The sequence below is a fragment of the Falco peregrinus genome, chromosome 5 (assembly GCF_023634155.1).
Source record: "Falco peregrinus isolate bFalPer1 chromosome 5, bFalPer1.pri, whole genome shotgun sequence".
NCBI classification, from domain to species: Eukaryota; Metazoa; Chordata; class Aves; order Falconiformes; family Falconidae; genus Falco; species Falco peregrinus.
Genome location: NC_073725.1, coordinates 66,048,903 through 66,068,779, shown reverse-complemented (window position 1 = coordinate 66,068,779; position 19,877 = coordinate 66,048,903). Strand labels below are relative to the sequence as shown.

Sequence of the window (19,877 nt, the reverse complement as noted above, 5' to 3'; positions counted from 1 at the left end):
TTTTCTAAAATACTAGCTGTAGTTTGAGGCTTAATCTCTCATCAGGGGGCAGCATATGCCAGTCTCCTGGTGCGTGCCATGAAGTGAAAAGGTGGGTAATGGCACAGCTGCGCCAGTAACACCAGTGCCAGCACTGACTGGAGCTTGTCTGTGTTACAAGCCTGTAAGAGCAATGCAATTCAAATAACTTTAAACAGAACTAAGTCTTTAAATACTCCATTTAATCAGACTAAGCATAATTTTATCTAAATATATTCTCTCCAATAGGAGTTACAGTGCACACAAAAGCAGAAGGAAAAGCTGAGTTTAAGCCCAGCCCAATATCCCAGCTCAATCAATTGCTAATCCAGCCTTGTACTAGCACCCACTGTCCCTCCTCCAGGGGAGGAGAGTGGTGCTTCATCACCATCTTTGAAACACTTCAAGCAGTCACTGCTCAAACTTGGTTTTTAAAGCTATGCAGAGCTGTCCTGCAACTGTCTTACCAGGGAAGACTGCTTTAGTGTCTGGCTGCTGGAGTTGTGGAGGTGACCACGAGGTTGGTGTCACGTGGCAGAATCTAGACTCCCACTGCAGTGCTAAAACAAAGTCAGGTCTGAGGTCACGTAGGTGGAAGCCCCAACAGTCTGTATGGGAAAATGAGGGAACAGTCTAAAACCACCAGCACTGAACCCACTGCCCTTTATTTCATGACAGTGTCTGGACTCTGGAGAGAATTTCTGGTTTCAGGGAGTTTGCTGGCTGCTCCTCTCCTGACGCTTCGATGTCTGCCATGACTGCCGCGTCCCAGGCGAGAGTCAGGAGGGCTGAGGGCACCTGGGACAGAAGAGGCAGAGTTACTAAGCTATAGCAATGTTATGCTTTGATGTTGTAACACTCTGTGTACGTTCACAGACTGGGAAGAACTTCAAGAGTACTTCAGCTGAAAAGAATGAGTGGATTTCTGCAAGAAGCCCCTGTTAGGGGATGCTGCCTTGGGCTTCCTGGTGGTCGCCCTGTGCTAGAGCCACACTTGCCTCCCAGTTGCTGCCTTCCCTCTTTTCCCAGCGTGAATGCTAAGCCTCTGACAGAGCTACTGGAAACTACTGCAGCCTGCATTTGCTACAGGAGGTTGGTCCTTGCTGTTCCTTCCAGTCAGACCTCCTAGCCTTGAGCCAGGAGCCTTCAAGCAGTTACTTGTTTGTGCTTAAAAAGAACGGGCCAAAGCACAACTTAAGGCACTGAAAGCAGAAGACACGAACTCCTCTAAGTTATGAGCTGCAGCTGAATTCTTGACAACTTGAAGATGCTTGTGAAAGTACCAGCTATGTGGTTTTTGGCATTTTGATTGGTTTGGTGGTTTTTACTCACCAGCCCACATTCATTGAATGCCAAGTTCTCATCAGTCAGTTTGAGGCCTCCAGGTCCCAAGAGCTCAAAGGGCAGCCAGTCATCTCTGAGTGCTTCTCTCACAAAGTTGTAGAGCGCAGATAGTGACTCTCGTGCATAAAAAGTCCCTGCCATGAGAAGAAAAGGTGAGATATTAAGAGAGAGAGTCTGGCATTTACCAAATCTAACCTTTTGTGGTAGGTTTCATGGGGCTCACGTACTGATACTAACTTTATGAACTACTTCAGTGACACAGAAACAGCCTGATTCAACTGAAGTATAAAAGCAGAATCCCCAAAGAAAAATATTAATTCAATTGTTGCAAGCCCCTGCCAGACTGTAACAAAGAGTTGGGAAAGCCAGAAATGAATTCCAGAGTTCTACTGCAAAATGTGAAGAGGATTTATACTGTTGTACAGCTTGACACCACGCAGGCAGCTTCATGCTGGTTGCTGTAACAAACTGATCTAATGAGTCCAGCTTGCTTGCAGTAGCCTGGGAAGAGCACGCTTTAATTAACAGCGCCTTGAGATTCTTCCCTCTCCACTCAACCCTGCATACAGTCCCACCCCTGCCTGTGCAGGTAAGGCAGGTGGAGGGCTCAGAGATGGGAAGAGTTATTAGAGAAATGTTACCCCACTCTGGTTTTTTTGGAGCTTTATTCTACCAGCTGTGTTTAGCACACCTCAAGCCTGCTTATGATTCAAGCTCTTGCATTACAAGTATTCTCAGAAGCTTTTGGAGGTGTACAAAGAAAGGATGAGAAGTCTTTTTTTTACCTTGGAGGATGTATCCATCGGGAAACCGGACTCGTACCAGGGTGTAGTTGTACTTCCGCATTTCCCTTTGCTCTTCTTTCTCTCGCATGGCTCTCGTCCTCAGCATCGAAGCCTTCTCCACCGCTTCTGTCCTTTAGAGAGAAAGCAGTTTTTTGCATGAAGGAGAGGTACAAGACTCCAGGCTGGTATCATGTACCCCAGGGCAGCTGGGGCCCTCCATCTCAGCCTACTCACCGGAGTCGCTGCTCTCGTTTGATCTCTTCTGCAGTGAGGTTGTAAAAGTCATTTGGTAGCTCAAACCGAGCAGCTTCAGGTGATGGTTTAAATACACAGAGCTGGCGATCCAGCTGTGCTCTCACAGGCTCAGAGCTTAAAAGCTGCTCTTTGTAATCCTTGAGGTCTTCCAGCTTGGTCAGCATTTCTTCCTTCAGTACATAGTACTCCTCTGTGGTCTCTACAACCAGAAGGACAGCGTGTGAGTCTCTTGTTCTGTACATGACTAACATATGAAAAATACGGGCAAGGATCTCCAGAAAATGTAATGCCTTAACAGGGTAACCACAGGGTGACTGGCTGTTTCTGTTACAGCCTGGGAGTAACAGCCTTTGTTACAGCTGTGGAGTGCTCTCCAGCCTCCCCTGGGATGTCCTACCACCACCACCCGACTCCTGACTCCAGTTTAATACACTTTGATTTCTTGCCTTGTCCTGGAACAGGCAGTGTTTTTGTCTCAAACCCGACAGCCTGGAAAAATCTGTGTATCCCTTCCAGACAGCTTATCCTTTCCTGGAAGAAAAGGAAAGAATTTAGATGTAGTCTGCTGCAGGCAAGGACTTTCCTAGGCAGAGCACCTGCAGGAGTCTTGACGTCACCTGAAACACTTTGTTCTGCAGCTTGATTTTTCGGTACTTCTCCTCCTCTGGGTGGAGACAGATATTATCCAAGTACCTGCAGAAAGAGGAACACACTGAATGGATCGAAGCAGGATGTGCTACCCCAAGATGTAGGAGACTGAGAGGCCTCACAGTATTTCTCACAGAGAAAAGAGCTGAAAAACTGAGGAAAGTACAATAATACATGGGTGTCTTGTGCCCAAGCCAGACAGAAGATGGGGGTGGCTGATCTCAACCTGCAGCTCCCAAACCTCTTGGACTCGTGGACTAACTCTTTAATAAAAAGACCTCTGAGATGCTGATCTTATTTCCACTGACACTTAAGATGGTTCAGATGTTCAGCTTTGGTTTTCTTCAGACTTTGCCTGGAGCACAGCAAGAAAATCCACCCACCTGTCAGCTTTGCAGGGACAGGACAAGCTACCTGCGCCCTTGGTCCTGCTTACCTGGCCATGGTCTCCACACCCACTCGTACTTTCTCCCGGTCCTTATTGAAGGTGTGAATCTCCATGATCGAGGCAGCCACCGGGTCTACGGAGAAATACTGGGGGAGAAGGAGAGAAGCTGGTTGTGGGGGAGCTGATGCTGCTCTGCACAAAGTGCTGTGTGGGTCTGTTGTGGTTTAAACCTGACCAGCAGCTCAGCACCACGTTTGTTCCCCTCGCAGTGGGATGGGGGAGAGAACTGAAAGCCCCCGTGGGTTGGGCTAAAAACAATTTAATAGGTAAAGCAGAAGTTCTGCACGCAAGCAAAGGAATTTATTCGGTACTTCCCAGTATAGCTGTTCCCAGTGTGTAATTAACATTTTTTCATCACTAGTCTGAGCTGGCATGAAGAAAATCAACTCTGTCCCAGCTAAAACCAGTACAGGGCCAGTTCCCAGTCCCAGCAAGCCGAAGGGAGGGTGCTGGGACAGGTGTTTGTATGGCTGCAGTGGAACAGAGCTGCCTGTCGGGAGATGGTGGGGACTTTACAGGGAGAAGGTGGAGGGCTGGAGAGGTCCAGCTCACGGGGACCTGTGCCACAAAACAAGTTGAAACAGGAAGGAAAGCTCTGCAGCCGGTGGCCGTGGTGCTTACCGACTGGATGGCTTCTCTGAGGTGCTTTTCCTTCTTGTCTTTCTTTACAACTGCACCGGTCAACGGGCAAATAAAATAAACCCCTGAAACAGAGGGGGCAGATGCCCCTTCCCTGGCTGGGGAGGCGAGGTCCTACAGGAGACAAAAGCAGGCACCGAACTGAACACAGGAGGGTTTCAGGGTGGGGGGTGGTGTTTTTAAATACAGGACAGTGACGGCAGCCCAAAGGGTGCTGGTCAGGGAGCAGCAGCAGCACCTCTTGTACCTTCTCCTCTGCGGAGACCCCTTTCTCGCTGGCAGCTGCCTCGGCCATCAGCGCTTTTCTCACTACAAGAGACAAATGCAGGTTATGCTGCGGCAGTCCAGCAGATTTCAGAGGGCTCCGGCACAGGCAGCGCTGCCCAGGGGAGCAAATGCCCACCCGGGTGCTCTGTCCCTGGCCTGAGAGCCCTCGGGCGAGTGACCATCATTTCCATGGTGCTGAAGCCACTGCTGAAGCCCGTTGTGCCCCAAAACGCCCTGTGAGCTGCACCCCAGCAGCTCCCAACCCGGGACCTGCCTCGGGGCTCCGCTCGGAGGTGCCACCACCCCCGCCTGCCCCCACGGCGGCCGCCCCGTCCCCACCCGTGACCTGCAGCAGCCCCTACCCTGGCTCCTGATGGCCTCCTGGGAGGAGGGCGCCTTGGTCTTGGGCCTCAGCTCCAGCCGGGCCAACGCCGCCGCCGCCGCCATCTGCGCTTCATCCGTGGGTCCCTGACGAGGCTTCGGGGCCACCTCGGCTCTCGGCTTCTCCTTGGGGGCCCTGGGCGGGACGAAGCAGCGGGGCTCGGGGGGAGACGGGCTCCGTGCCCCCGCCAACCGAGCCGGCCTGGGCCACGGCCCGGCACCGCCTCCCCCAGGAGCCGGCCGCCCCGCTGCCCGGTGCGCGCGCTGGCCCCCGCGGGGCGGGTGGCTCGGCCACCGCGGTGAGCGCGGGGCCCGTGGCGCTACCAGCCCAGCACCCCCGGGGACCGGCGGCACTGCGGGCCATGGACACCGGGAGTGAAGCGGAGGGGGCCGGCTCTCACCCGGCCAGCCCCGCTCGCCGCCGGCTGCGCCCCGGCCCGGCCCGGCCCGCCCCACCATGGCGCCCACCCCCCCCGCCGCCCGTTACCGGAGGATTCCCCCACGTCGTACCGGGCCGGCTCCGACAGCTTCTGTCCGGGCCCTGCGGTCTTGAACTTCAGGTCGGCCTTGATCTCCTGGAAGAACTTCCGCATAGCGGCGGGACGGGGACCGGGACCGGGACCGGGACCGGGACGGGGACCGGGACCGGGACCGGGACCGGGACCGCCTCGCCCCGCCCGCGCTTCCGCCCCGCCCACGGCCCGCCACCGGAAGCGGCTCTAGTGCTACTCTAGGCTCCTGCCACTCTATTGTCTCCGCGGTCCTCCGGGCCTGAAGGGGAAGGAGTGGGCTGTGTGTGAGGCTGGGCCCGGGACCCCCACGGACCCCCCAGGGACCCTCACGGCCCCCAGGCCTGCACCCACAGGCCCCCAGAGACCCCTGGACCTGCACCCACAGCCCTCAGGCTCCCCCAGGCCTGCACCCACGGACACCAGAGACACGCAGGCCTGCACCCACAGCCCTCAGGCTCCTCCAGGCCTGCACCCACCACCTCTACTCTACAGCCTCAGCACCCTCAGTGCCCTCAGGAGGAACCACCAGCCCCAGCACGACCAGTCCAGCCTGAAACAGGCTGCCTGCAGCACCGGAGCAGACCTGGGGTGCAAGCTGGGATGAGGGAGGCTAAAACACCAGAAGGTTCCCTGTGAGCTTTGCTTGGGCCCCACAACCCAGGCCTCTTACACCAGCCAGCCCCCCAGAACGGGCAGGGGTCTCACTGCCCACCCTGCCACCCTGCAGAACAGGTTTGAGATCAGCCAACGGGCTCAAAATCTGAGGACAAATGCACACCCCTGCGCATCAGGCAGTTTCATGAGGTTTATTTCCATGGCATGACTCCTCATGGGGCCACAGGACAGTCACTGCTGAGGAAGAGGCTGCCTCATCCCTGCCTCGGGGTGAGCGCGCAGTCGGTGGGATCAGACAGACACCCACCCGTGCAGGCAGCAGCTGTGGAAGGAGCACCCTGGCATCGCACCTTCCATGGCACCAGCTCGGCTGACAGCCAGCATTCGCACTGGGACCGACACCTGAACCGCTGCAGCAGCACCGACAGCCAGAAACACACGGACAGAAGCCAGGCCCACGCCTGCATGGCCAGCAGGCACTCATGCACCGAGCCATGGCCCCACCAGCCACGAGGACCCCAGTGCCTATGGCACAGGAGATGCTGTGGTGAGCACAAGATCCCCCATTGTCCCAGCACCACTCGCAGGCTCTGCACCACCAGCAAGCAACGCACAGCCTGGGATATAGCACAGCCCAGCAGGAGGGAGTGCTTGCTTACAGGGTGACATGGAGAAACACAGACATTCCCCAACACCCCTTACTTCACAAATTCCTTTCCGAAAAGCCCAGAGGAGTTTCCCTTCGTTGTGCACATCCCCCTCGTGCTGCAGCCCACACACCAGACACCGTGGTTCATCCTTCCTCGCCTCCTCGCAGGGCCACAATCATCCTGTAAATAATTTCTCCCCTGAGCAGTTTGTGTTTTATAACTGCCTGGCTCTTGCCGGGGTGCTGGGTGCTCTGGCTGCCACCAAACTGCACGAAGCCACCTCAATGTCAGGCGAGGCCAGCGGCGAGCCCAGCACAGGCAGTGAACCATCTGCATTGCCGTGACCTTGCAGAGAAACCACATCGGGTTAAAACCAGGTTTAAAAACTGATCTGGCTTCCAGGTGGACGCCTCACACCATTTTGCTCCGGCTTAGCTGGACTGAGATGAAGTTTTCGAACCAGAGGCAGGTAAAGCAGGTCTAACCCACCCCCCAACCTCGCCCCCAGCGGCTCTTGCAGGTGGGTTCCTCCTGTCCCGAGGACAATTCCCCCCAGCCCACCCCCGCCGGGACTCAGTCCGCCCAGGACGGGACGACACCCCGTGCGCTGGGGCTGAGAGCTGCGGCGCTTCAGCCAAGGTGGGGGCTGAGGTGGTGGCGCTGGATGGGGCAGGAGTGGTGCAAACCCCCCAGAGCCCCCCGGGTGCCCCCCTGCCCCAGGCCCTGCCCCGTCGTCCCCAGCCCTACAGCCCTAACCAGCTCCTCCGCCCGGCCCAGTCCCCGCCCTCTCCCTATGACCCCCCCCGACGGCGCGGACCCATACCCTATGGCCGTGACCCCCTCCCCACTGCCCTGGCCCCCCAGCCCCGGCCCCCTCTGGCCACGCCCCTCAGCACCCCCCTCTTCGGCGCCTCTTGCTGGTGGACCCAATCCCGTTATCCCGCCGTGCCCTCTCCTCGCTCCCATTGGGCAAGACGACAGAGCGACGTTGCGGCGAGCCAACAGAAGGCGGTGTCGCGGGCGGGGGCGGGACATCCTGCGGGCCGGGCCGTCCCCGCCCCGCTGCCCGGTGCTGCCCGCGGCCTGGGCCTCCGCCGCCGCCGCCCCGCCCCGCGGCCGCCATGCCGCACAGCTTCAAGCCCGGAGACCTCGTCTTCGCCAAGATGAAGGGGTACCCGCACTGGCCGGCCCGGGTGAGACCGCGGGACCGCACCGGCGGCGGGGCGCACCGGAACGGGGCGGGGGGGGGGGGCCGGGCCGGGCATCCCGCAGCGGGATGGAGATATCGTCCCGCGGGGGGTGCCGGTACCGGGATGGGTACACGGACCGGTTCCTGTCCCGAGGTGGGGGCCTGTCCCGGGATGGAGATGCCATAGCGGTACCCGTACTGGCATGGGGACTCGATAACGGGTGTCCCGTGCAGGGATAGGGGACCCAGTGCCGGCACCTGTCCCGGGATGGGGACCCGGTACCGGCATGGGGTGTCCTGTCCCAGGACGGAGACCCAGTACCGGCATGAGGGACTTGTACCAGCACCCACACTAGGATGGAGATGCCATAACGGCACCCATTCTGGTATGGGGACCCGGTACTGGCATGGGGTGTCCTGTCCCAGGATGGGGGACCTGAGACGGGCACCTGTCCTGGCATAGGGGACCCAGTACTGGCATGAAGGGCTTGTACCAGTATCCATACTGGGATGAAGATGCCATAATGGCACCCATTCTGGGATGGGGACCTGGTACTGGCATGGGGTGCCCTGTGCTGGGATGGGGGGCCCGGTACTGGCATGGAGTGTTCCATCCTGGGATGGGTACCCAGTACCGGCATCTGTCCCAGGAGGGGGACCCAGTACCAGCATGGGGTGACCTGTCCCAGGATTAGGACCTGGTACCAGCATGAGGGACTTGTACCAGCACCCATACTGGGATGGGGACCCGGTACCAGCACCTGTTCCAGGATGGGAGACCCAGTACAAGCATGAGAGACTTGTACCAATACTCATACTGGGATGGAGATGCCATAATGACACCCATTCTGGGATGGGGAGCCAGAACTGGCATGGGGTGCCCTGCCCCAAGACGGGGGACCCGGTACCAGCACCTGTCCTGGGATGGGAGACCCAGTACCGGCATGAAGGACTTGTACCAGTATCCATACTGGGATGGAGATGCCATAACGGCACCCATTCTGGGATGGGGACCTGGTACTGGGATGGGGGACCCATACTGGTATCTGTTCTGGGAAGTGGACCCGGTACCAGCATGAGGGACCTGTACCAGCACCCATACTGGGGTTGGACATCCTGTACCAGGCTGGGAGGTCCTGTACTGGAATGGGGGACCCCATGTTGGCACCTGTACTGGGATGGGATGAGGGCTCAGTACTGGCACAGAGATCCCGTATGGGCACCCATGCTGGGATGGGAGCCCAGTACTGGGATGGGGTTCTGCACTGGGATGGGGGGGTGCCACACCAGCACCGGTACTGGAACTGGAGTTTGATCCCCAGAGGGGGGTGACATGTTGGCACCTGTACCAGGATGGAGAAACGCAGACAGGGACGGAGGTCCAGGACCGGAATGGGGGTCCTATACTGGCACCCACACTGAGGGAGGGGTCTCCCAGTGGTGCCTGTACCTGGCAAGGTATGGGGAGACCTGGGGGACCCCTCACCAGGAGGGTGGTTGAGAACCCCATGCAGGAGGACCCAGGACCCCTCTCCTGCCCTGATGGCACCCTGAGCCCTTCCTTTTCACCTGCACCCAGGGGAGACCCTGACCCCCTTGGGGTATGTGCATGGGGCCTCAGCCCTGTATCACCCACCAGGACCCCTGGCCTGGGGATCCTCTCTCCTGCCATGGTGACCACTAACACCCCTGCTGCACCACAGGACCCTGGTGCTTGAGGCACCCTGAGCCCATGGGGATGTCCCTCACAGCCCACCCCTGCCCCAGCATCCCAGAGGAGTCCTGCCCTTTGTCATCCATCCTCATCCTCCCACTGCCCAGCAGAGCCCTGCCCCTCCAGACCCCCCTTCCCAGCTCCCTGCCTGGACATCACCCACCCTGTGTCCCCCACTGAGGGGGGACAGAGCTGAGGTCTGGGGCTCTGTCCCTTGTTGGGGATGGGGGGGTGACACATGCTGGGGACAGCATATGTGATGCATGTGGGGGGCTGCTGCTGAGTGCTTGCCAGGTGCGGGGTTGGGGGGGTGCTGGTGCAGTTTCGGGGGTGCAGATGGAGCGTGCATGGTGAGGGATGGCTGGTCCCACCGGCCGGGTGACAGCGTTGTGCCGTGGTAGTGCCTGGAGGAGACCGGAGGAGCGGGCAGAGTGGGGACCAGTGGAGGATGCGCTCACCGGGGCAGTGCGAGGCGGCGTGGGGGATCGGACGGGGGTCCGCGGTGGTCCCCGCTGGCAGCAGAGGGTGAGGCAGTTCGTCCGCTGAAGGTGTCTGATGGGAAGAGACTGGCAGGTGGAAACTGTGGGATCGGGGCCGGCAGGTACCGGGTAGGCTCAGGGTGCCGGAGACGACGATGCTTGGCTGCACCACGCCGTGAGATCTAGGATGCCGTCCCCGCGCTGTCATGGCTGACCTGGCGCCGAGAGGACTCGGTCCTTCCAGGAGAGCCCTCGCGCTGCCGGCGTCTGCAGCCCCTCCTGCTTTAGCTCGCTTGCTCTTTTGGGGAAGGCTCCCCCCTGCCCCGAAGACCTCCCCAGCACGCGGGGCAGCCCCTGCGCTCCCCAAGGCTCCCACCTGCGGCTCTGCCCGCAGCCCAGACCACCTGGAGCAGACAGACGGGCGCTGGAGCCGGCGCGTGGGAAGAAGACAGGGTGGCCCGCGCGTCCCGCTGGCAGCGGGGCTTTTCCTGCGGCCGGTCTCCAGCCAGGAAGGACCCTCAGGCCACCCCGTTGGAGCAATCGCCCCCCACCCCAGGCTGGAGGGGGCTTCCCTCGGGCATCCCCCCCCGAGGCAGCTCGTGCGATGGATCTCTGGGGAGTAGCACAAGGCCCGCGTTTCCCTGGGCGTTGAGCCCGGTGGTGGAGAGATGACCTCGCGCCAAGCTCTAGCCATAGAGCATCCGTACCGGATCCCTTCTGTTACTCTTCTAGAGATCCTGCCGGGCCCTGACGCCGCAGTGGGACCCTTGTGCATAGCAAGGTCCCCGTCCGGGTGCTTTCTTGCCATGCTTGCCTCCAAGTGGGTGCGGGTGCCGGAGGCCGACGCTGCTAGCCGGGGCTGATGTGCCTCACAGAGGACGTGCTCAAGCCGCTCTCTGACCACCTCCTGCTTTGGGTTTCCTTTCAGATTGATGACATCGCGGACGGCGCTGTGAAACCCCCACCGAACAAGTACCCCATCTTCTTCTTCGGCACCCACGAGACGTAAGCGCTGCCTCGCTCCCCTCTCTGGGCTTTGTCCCACTGCCTGTGCTCCGGGCTCACCTCTGCTTTGTTTCTCTCCAGCGCCTTCTTGGGCCCTAAAGATCTCTTCCTTTATGAAAAATATAAAGACAAATATGGGAAACCAAACAAGAGAAAAGGCTTCAACGAGGGATTGTGGGAAATCCAGAACAACCCTCACGCCAGTTACAGTGCCCCTCCGGTGAGTGTGGCCTCGCGTGGCGGGGGGGCAGCGAGGACGTGGGCTGCCGGCGCCTCCATCTCTCCTTTCCTCCGAGTCGCTCTCCTCCTTTTTCTGCTTCTCATTGCTACGGTGCCTATGCACTTCCAGCTCGCAAATCGGCTTTCTCGGGGTTGAAGTAGTTTCCCTTCCCTGCCCTCTCCCTTCCTGAGGGAGTCAGCTCTCCTCCTTCTCTGGAGGAAGATGCCTTTGCCCCATCTTTGAGGTGGAACTGGGGATGTGCTTTGTGCTGCTTGCCCAAAGCCATGGAGGATTTCTTTGTCAGAGAGAGAACTTGAGGCTTGCTTGTCCCTGGCTCCCGGACATGCGCGCGGACTGTTGGGCAGTCCCCCTCTTCATCGGTTTCTGAGGTCATGAGCCAAAAGCCACTGGGCTGCTCCTTCAGCGGGCTTCGGAGCTGGCCGGGAGCTGGCTCTTTGCTGTCGATTGCTTGCGTGGGCATTTTGTAACCATAATTGTGTGATACAATTTATTGTATAGCGATCTTCAAAGAAGGCGTCCAAAGCAGCTTCATAGGCAGTTGGTCTGAAGAGGCAGAGGAAGGTTTTTAAGGTGAGCTACAAAGACAAGGTGGCCTAGAGGTAGGCAGGCTCAGGGAACGAGCCCCCTCGGCTGTGCTGCTGCCAGTGCAGGAGAGAGGATGTGGTTTGAGTAGCTGCGGGAGATGGTCGGACCTGAGACTGCAGATATAGGGTGAGGTGAGCCCGTGGAGATGCTTGAGAACCTGGAGAACAACTTCAGCTCATTGGGTGGGAGATTGGTGGTGGTGAGGGAGGCAGCACGCACTTTGTCCAGGGACTCCACCGTCAACTCCCAGCAGGGGTAGGAAACCTGCTGGTGAGGGACCTGCTGTGACTGAGGGACCGAGGTGACACTAGCCACCCCAGCAAGGCTGAGGGTTCACCAACGTCAACTGCGTCTTGTGGCCAAAATGCCTGGAGGAGCAGAAGAAGAGATTGAAGCAGAGGTCTATCTTGTTTTTGAAACCTAAATAAAGTGAGGTGCCAGGAACAGTCAAGGACAAGGAGAGGCTTTCCAGCACTGGAAGAATCCTGGCTCTAGGGAATGCTGGTCCTGCCGTGCGCAAAGAGAGTGAAACAGCCCAGAAGATGGGAGCTCGGTTGCCTTCCCCTTGCGTGCCATGTCCTTGCATGGGGAACCTCCTGATGGACTGGTGAGAAGCCAGGAGACCTTCCCTGTGTGGGAGTGAGGGAACAGGACATGGGAGATCCCAGCTGGAAAGAGTGGTGGCTACCACGCTGGACTCCTCGTGTGAACCTTTCCCGTGGGGAAGGTGTGCAACATGCTGTGGGGTGAAGCCATCTGAGAAGGAAGAGGCCTGACCTGAGCTGAGGGCAGGCGGCCAGCACGCCGGGGGAGAGGCTGCACTGAGCCACCCAGCCCCACTTGTCTGGCGCCGTCAGGGCAGAGGAGGGCTGGGGTCTGCTCTCCCAGGGGGCTGTCAGGTCTGGGCTTTTCCGGGGGTCTTTGGCAGAACATGAGGATGGGGGGAAGAGGGGAGCGAGGTGGCAGCAGTGGGTGAAAGCCGAGCCGGGGGATCCAGAGGGAAGGTGTCGCTGGTGGTCTCGAGGTGGTGTGTCAGGGGCCTTGGGAAGGGGGTGCAGGGGAATTAGAAGGGGGTCGACTGAGCGTTCTCGTTGTGCGGAGCCATGCGGCAGGGTTCTGTGCCGGGAGGGAAGGCTGCCCCACGCTCCTCTGCACACACCCCTCTGCTCAGCGCTGCCATCCATTGCTTGTCACCCTTTTGTGCCCCTTCTCTTGTCCCCTGCAATGTGCCACAGGCCCCTCGGGGCGATAACATGGCTCTTGTCCCCACTGTCTTTAGCCTGCGAGCTCCTCTGACAGTGACGTTCCCGAGAATGACCCGATGGGGGGAAGCGATGCAGGTGATGATGAGGAAGATGCTGCCATGGCTGCAGTCGCTACGGAGAAAATGGAAAGTGATGAGGACTCAGATCGAGGCAGCGACCACAGCGGGCTAAAGCGAAAATCGCTGGCTATGAAAGTGAGTGTGGGCTGAGGTGGTTCCATGCCGTGAGGATGGGAGGGTGTCCTGGGCAGGAGGACATGGCCGTTGGGTCCACCACTGAGCTTTCATCCACCATGCAGCATGTCAAACCCACTGAGGCAGGAGGGGGTGGAGAAACCAACTCCCTCTGGATCCACCAGTGGGAAATGGGGTTCAGCATATGGCTGGGGGTCTTGCAGCTGTCTGTGAGGTGGTGGGATGTCCGAGTCCTGGTGCAGGTTGCAGCCCGGAGGAGAGGCCAGAGTTGCAGGTCTCTTCTCAGTGCACGTGGCTGCTCCTGCAGGGCCAGTCAAGAAGAGCTGGGCAAAGCCCCTTCCCGCAAGCGCTGGCTTTCTGTTCTGGGTGGAGGGGGTGTGGGCTTCTCTCACATTGTCACTTCTCACATATCAGATGCCGATGGCAAAACGGCCTCGGAAATCCTCCAGTGACCTGGATCAGGGCAGCCCCTCCCTGACGGAAGAGGAGAACTCGGAAACATCTTCTGAGTCGGAAAAAAACAGTGATCAGGTGAGAGGGTTTTGCGATATGCTTGCAGGGAGGCTGGCAGGGTGGTGGGGAAAGGGCTAGAGGAAAAGCATCACCATCTGAGGGGGGCAGTGGCTTGAGGGAACCTGACTGGCTTCTGAAACCATCAAGAGACTTCTTGTTCCCCACTTCTTCATATTTTGTGTTTTCCTCCAGGACTTCACTCCTGAAAAGAAGCCAGTGGCCAGGGCTCCACGGAGGATGCCAGCAGGGGGGAGGAAGAAGAAGGTAAGACACCTCATCTGCAGTGCTGCATGAAGGAGGCTGGAGAGGAGTCTAGGGTCTGTACCGCTGGGAACAGGGGGTGGCAGGGCTCTGCTGTGGCCCGGATGTAGGTTCAGCACCGGGAGGGACCTTGCTGATGCCTCAGTGACCTGGGTGGGCTCTCTGCCACTGTGGTTTGGGGCACGCTGCTGAGCTGCTGCCACCCCCTCAGTCCAGCCCTGCTCTGTGCCTGCAGAAAGTGGAGTCTGGCTCCGACTCAGACTCCAAAGTGGACTCAGATTCGGAAATGGGAAACGCAGCTGTGGACATGACCAAGTCGGACTCCAATTCCAATTCAGACTCAGATATGTCTGTGAAGAAGGCTCCACGGGGCAGGAAGCCAGGTAACGCCAAGGAAGCTTCTTCTACCACTGGTGGCTTCCTCAGGGGACTGGAGAGCATGTGAGGCTGGGGGCTTCTGAGGCGCTGGGGTCTCCTTCTGTTGTGGACACATCCCAACCCATATCTGAGCAGCCCTGTGCCCCCTGATTTGGGGCTGTTTTAACAGAGGGACAACCAGGGCTCCTGCTGAACATCTCCCCGTTGTCTTGCAGCTGAGAAACCCCCGCCCAAGCCCCGTGGCAGGAAGCCGAAGCCCGAGCGTGTCCCCACCAGCTCCAGCAGTGACAGGTGAGATCAGCTGGAACACTGTCACCCTCGGGGGCTGGGCTGGAGGGTCACCCACCGCCCCTGCGCAAGGGGTCCAAGCCTGCTCTGTCCTTCACAGTGATAGCGATAGCGATGTGGACCGCATCAGTGAGTGGAAGAGGCGGGATGAAGAGCGACGGCGGGAGCTGGAGGAGAAGAGGAAGAGGGAGCAGGAGGAAGAGATCCGTCGGCTCCGGGAGCAGGAGAAGGAGGAGAAAGAGAAGAGGAAGGAGAAAGTGGAGAAGGGTGAGGAGGTACACTCGGACTCGGACAGCAGCGCAGAGGATGAAGTAGCCAAAAAGGGCCGGAAAGGCCGGGCCAAGGCCCCATCCTCCTCAGACTCTGAACTGGAGCTGGAGAAAGAGGTGAGTGTGGAGCCATGGGGAGCTGGGGACAGCCAGCCAGCCCATCATCTTCCTGTCGGGTGGCCAGAGACCTCCAGGAGCAGCAGGGACCTGCTGTCTTGGTCTTGTGTTACCTGGGGTTGCTCACACAGCACCGGGAAGGGTTGTGTCTGTAGGCACATCCACACCTTGCAAATGGGAGCTCTTCCTCTGTCCCAGGATGCCCCATCCCGATGTGGGTCTTGCAGCTCTGTGGTGCTGTCCCTCCCACCACTGTCACTGGGTTTGCTCTGCTGTCCTCCCCAGAGCCTGGGGGACCAGCAGCCAGACTTGGCTGAAGCACAGGGAGGGCTTGCAGAGGACTCTTAGGTGCCACACTGCCTGTGGTCAGAGGCAGGTCTCCCTTTTAGCCTGGCGAGTCCCTCCCTGTGGAGGGGGCCCGGGAAAGCAGCACGAAGATGTTGAGGTCTGGAAGGGACGTGTGGGTCTGCCGGTTGGGTCCTGCAGGCTGGGTGGGCCACTGGAGGTACCAGGGTATTTACTTCGGGAGCAGCACACTGCTGCGCTGCAGCCCGAGTCCTTTTTGTCCCATGCCAGGGATGCCCCTGCAGCCAAACCCACTGACGGCACTGGTGTGACCGCTTGCATTACTGGAGCGTGCCCAGCCGTGGCTGTGGCACTGTCTCCCTCCTGCAGCTGGGAGGGCTCTGCCGCTCTCACTCGCATTGTTCTCTCCTCCAAGGTAAAGAAGCCAGCGAAGAAGCAGCCCTCAGAGTTGTCAAGGAAACCAAATCAGAAGGAGAAGAAGGGCCGAGCAGAGGAGAAACCACGGAACAAGTCAGCATCTCCCCTCCCCGCATTGGTGCTTTCTTTCCTTTGGGGACCGGGCCATTCCTCTGCTGCTGCCCAGCTGCCCCCGGCTGACACCCCAGGGTGGGATGGGGCTCCCACGGATCTGCCCCCGAGCCAGCAGCGCCCATGGAGAAGCCAGGCTCTTACCTCCCCTCCTGTCTCCTAGAGCTGAAGGGGCAGGAGGAGGTGCTGGGGGGCACCAGGCTGAGCTCCCCTGGTGTTCTGTGTCTCACAGGGGAAGATATCTGGGGTATCGCTTTGGGGCTTTGCCTTTCTGCAATCCTGGGAAGCTGGGGTGTGAGGGAGCTGCTGTCTCAGGGCTCCTGTCTGCCTGTGAGCTGGGAGATGTGTGAAGGCGTGGGTGGAGCGTGGCAGGGCTCTGCTGCCTGGCTCGCACTAGCGGGCAGGCTGGGGGGGTGCACTGGCGTGTGCCATCGCCCTTCTTGTTAGCCCAGCCAGAACAATCTTAACCTCTCTCCTTGTCCTCCTGCAGACCTTTGAAGGTGGAACGAGGCCGGAAGAAGTCTGACCTGATCCCTGAAAGGAGGATGGAGAAGAAAAAGGGTGAGAGTGCTGTTGCTTGCCATCACAGAGGGGAAGAGAGGGAGAGAAGGGAGCCAGGGTTGGTTGCCCCATCCCAGGGAAAGGGAGGAATCTTTCCCACAGGGATTGGTGGTGTGCTGGGACCCTTCCCAGCACCACTGTGATTCCCACATCATGTTGGAAAGTATTTACAGGGTGTGCAGAGACAGTGAGATTCCCTAATATCCATCCCCTCCTGATCTTGGCACACCCCAACCCATCCTCTTCAGAGAGGCCTCTGGGGCTGTGATTGACCTTGGAGATGCAGGAGGAAACCAAACCCTTTGCTGGGGGAGAGGTCCCAAGCTCCAGGCAGGGCCATGCTCTCTGCCGGTGGCCTGATGCCTCGGCCTGTCTCTCTTGCTGCTCCAGAGCCCACAGTCGAAGAGAAACTCCAGAAACTTCACAGTGAAATCAAGTTTGCCCTGAAAGTGGATAACCCGGTGAGTGCCCGAGAGCGTTGGCCTGGCCTGGGAGGTCCCTGCTCGTTGTGTCCTTGCCCACCACATGAGCCTTGCCCATCTGCGATACCTGGGAGTGCTGCGCCTGGCTGAGCCTCCTCTTGCCTTTCTGGGTGCTGGGTGCCATTAGGGGACTGTGCTCCATACAGCGCTGCCCCAGGTGCCCACAGGGAGACTTCCAGGCAGCTTCTGATCTTGGTGCTGTCCTTGCAGGACATCAAGCGTTGTCTGAATGCACTAGAGGAGCTGGGCACACTCCAGGTCACCTCTCACATCCTCCAGAAGCACACCGATGTGGTGGCTACGCTGAAAAAGGTAGGGCAGAGGGCTGAGTCCCTGCCTGGAGGGGGCGAGGAGCCTGCTTGGGCCACCTCAGCTCTCAGGGCGTCCCTCCTCTCTTTCTGGTGCAGATCCGTCGCTATAAAGCAAACAAGGACGTGATGGAGAAAGCTGCTGAAGTCTACACCCGGTTGAAGTCGCGTGTCCTGGGACCAAAGATGGAGGCGATCCAGAAAGCCAACAAAGCCGGGCCTGAGAAGGACAAGGGGGAGGTGGAGAAGGGCCAGGAGAAGCTGTCGGGAGGGGAGACGCGGAGTGAGAAGGGGGAAGAAGAGACAAACGCTGGTAATGCTCCCTGCACATCTCGGGGTGGTTCCTTGCTCTGTCTGCGCGCACAGTGATCCTGGGGCCCTTCTCAGGGCACATCCCATCCCGCTGGGGACCGGGGACACAACCAGGGGTGGCTCTTGGCCTCGGTGGTGGAGGGGATCAGCAGCCACACATGGCACGGCTGGTCCCTTGTTTGCTGGGGTGCCAGGAGTGAGAAAGCACTGCGTACTGGACACTTGCAGCAGTGAGAGCAGAGGGCAAACCTCGCCGCCCACACCCTGGCTGTGGTGCCTCTGGCTGATCTTTGGCTCAGGATGGCTCCTGGCTGCCAGTCCAAGGCACAGGGGAGAGGGAGGAATGCGGAGACATCCTTGGACACTGGCTCAGGCTCTTGCGCAGGCAGCTGGTGACTGGGATCTTCCACCCTCGTAGCCAGGTCCCTGCTTGGGGATGTACTGGTGATGCTGCAAGAGCTTTCCCGGAGGAGCTGGTGGGGAAAATCCACTGTGATGCCTGCCTCTGGGCGTGGGGGATGGAGTCTTTGGGGCCCTTCTCGTAGCTGTCGGGGGTCAGGCCACACCTGGAGTCCCCTCGGTCTCGGCTGGATGTCCCTTGCTTGAATGGGGACAACCTGTGGCTGTGGGTCCTTGGCTTGCCCAGCCCCTTGTGGGTTGGGATGAGGCCCACCATGGGGACCTGGCTGGCTGAGCCTCCCTCTTCCCTTTAGACTTGTCAGGTCCTGTGAATGGTGAATCCCTGTCCCAAAAAGCAGAGGGCACAGAGGAGAAGGACAAAAGCCAAGGGCCAGGAGCTGGAGAGATGGAGGCATCCGCCGAGGAGACCCACAACAAGTGAGCGTGAGGGGCAGAGCTGGGGGCCAAGGAGCTTCCCTCCATCTGCTACATGTCCACACTGGGCCCTCGCATGGATGCTGTGGGGGGCTTGTGGGCTGTGTTGGGCTTTTCCCGGCTTGGGAAGGCACTGGGGCTGTGGGAGAGGGGCTGCCGCCGGCAGGGGAAGGCAGACGGGTAGGAGAGCGGCTGGCTGAGATGTTTACTCTCCCACAGCAGCGTGCAGGACTATCCCAAGGTCGAGCGAGCTGGGCCGGAGCGGGAGAGGGCTCACGGGGAGTCAGAGGCTGTGGATGACGTGGAGGAGAGCTGAGGAAGCAGCTCCCACCCAGAGGAGGAGGAGGTGGAGGGGCTGCAAAGGGAGACCAGCCTCTGCCTCGTCCCCTGCTTGAGTTACTTCACGAAGTCACGCAGTAGCTGATGTCCTAGGTCTTGTCCTGTGCCCCCAGCCCCGCAAGAGCACCGGCCGCAGGGGGGCTGTGCTGGTTGTCTGTATTTGTTCCCTCTTTTTTTTTTTTTTTTGTTTTTTTCGTTTGTTTGTTTGTTTTTTGTTTTGTTTTTCCTTCCTACTTAATTTCTTGTGATTTCAACCGACATGAAATGAATATAAAGGGTTTTTTAATGAAAAATACAAGGAGCCCTAGTGTCTGTTTCTTGAGGCATCGCTGACTGTGACGAGGGGAGTGCAGGGAGCATCCCCCTGCCTGGGGCCAGAACTGGAAAATGCCCCACAGGTCCCTTCCCTCTGGCCCTGGCCCCCCCTACAAGCCAGGACCAGGCACCCATGGGTGCCCCTGGTCCTGCCAGGCCCCAGCGAGGGGAGCAGAATAGCCAAACTGGGCTGCTGCTTGCTTTGATTTTCCAGCGCCTGTGCTGGGCTCTGCCTCAGCCACCGGGGCTTCTCCCTGCTGCTCCAAGCCCCGTTCCCCACCATCATCTCCCCTCCAGCTGGAGGCGGCTGCTGAGGCCAGGTCCCTCTGCCCTGGGGAGGCAGCAGGGCTGGGCACCAGCTTTTGTGTTAAAAACAGAATAAAAAGTGTGTATTCTCGCCTAATTCTGCCAGGCAGGGACTGAACCGTGGCAGCCACTTGCCTTGTGCTGGGCAGCGTCTTTGCCTGTTCGTCTGTCTGCTCTTTTACAAAGATCTGAAGCTTTTGTACATGTAAAATAAAGATGTTCCCAGCTCAACCAGCTGCTGCGTCCTTGAGTCCTGTTTGTGTGGTGGCAGAGGGAGGATGCCCCCCCGACCCCCCCCTTTGAGACTGCTGTTGCTGTAACTCTGCCCTGGAGAAGAGGGTTTTTTTGTTTGTTTCCAGGGCTGATTTCATGCTCCAGCCCTCTGTAAACAAAACCCAAATAAAACCCAAAAAAAGCCCAGCGTGCCTCTTGCCCAACTGCCGGGAAGCAGGAGGCAGGGGGAGAGCTGTGGTGAGGTGGGTGCTGCTGGTGGGGGCACGCTCAGCCCCATCCTGGGGCTGGGGAG

General features: G+C 59.1%; 2 protein-coding genes across 8 annotated transcripts; one reads left to right on the top strand and one right to left on the bottom strand.

The window, feature by feature from the left end:
* Positions 1-200: 200 nt before the first annotated feature.
* On the bottom strand, positions 201-5,458 carry UBXN6 (UBX domain protein 6). The gene is made up of 11 exons (XM_055806877.1): positions 5,296-5,458; positions 4,767-4,921; positions 4,385-4,446; positions 4,120-4,251; positions 3,487-3,584; positions 3,020-3,095; positions 2,849-2,933; positions 2,382-2,601; positions 2,148-2,278; positions 1,351-1,496; positions 201-816 (listed from the first exon to the last, which is right to left on the bottom strand). Exons 1-11 carry the CDS (start codon positions 5,376-5,378, stop codon positions 688-690), a joined length of 1,317 nt encoding a protein of 438 aa, XP_055662852.1. The 5' UTR covers positions 5,379-5,458; the 3' UTR covers positions 201-687.
* A 2,072-nt stretch (positions 5,459-7,530) lies between these two features.
* On the top strand, positions 7,531-19,585 carry HDGFL2 (HDGF like 2). Of its 7 annotated transcripts, none has more exons than XM_055806864.1 (16): positions 7,531-7,755; positions 10,873-10,949; positions 11,031-11,169; positions 13,055-13,234; positions 13,649-13,765; positions 13,940-14,011; positions 14,220-14,391; positions 14,602-14,677; positions 14,775-15,060; positions 15,782-15,876; positions 16,385-16,455; positions 16,846-16,916; positions 17,148-17,249; positions 17,345-17,558; positions 18,271-18,394; positions 18,614-19,585. In XM_055806864.1, exons 1-16 carry the CDS (start codon positions 7,684-7,686, stop codon positions 18,705-18,707), a joined length of 1,962 nt encoding a protein of 653 aa, XP_055662839.1. In that variant the 5' UTR covers positions 7,531-7,683; the 3' UTR covers positions 18,708-19,585. The 7 variants fall into 7 exon arrangements, with proteins under 7 accessions (XP_055662839.1, XP_055662845.1, XP_055662842.1 ...); XM_055806867.1 differs by having other exon boundaries at positions 7,538-7,755; positions 14,244-14,391; XM_055806863.1 differs by having other exon boundaries at positions 7,548-7,755; positions 18,611-19,585.
* Positions 19,586-19,877: the final 292 nt, after the last annotated feature.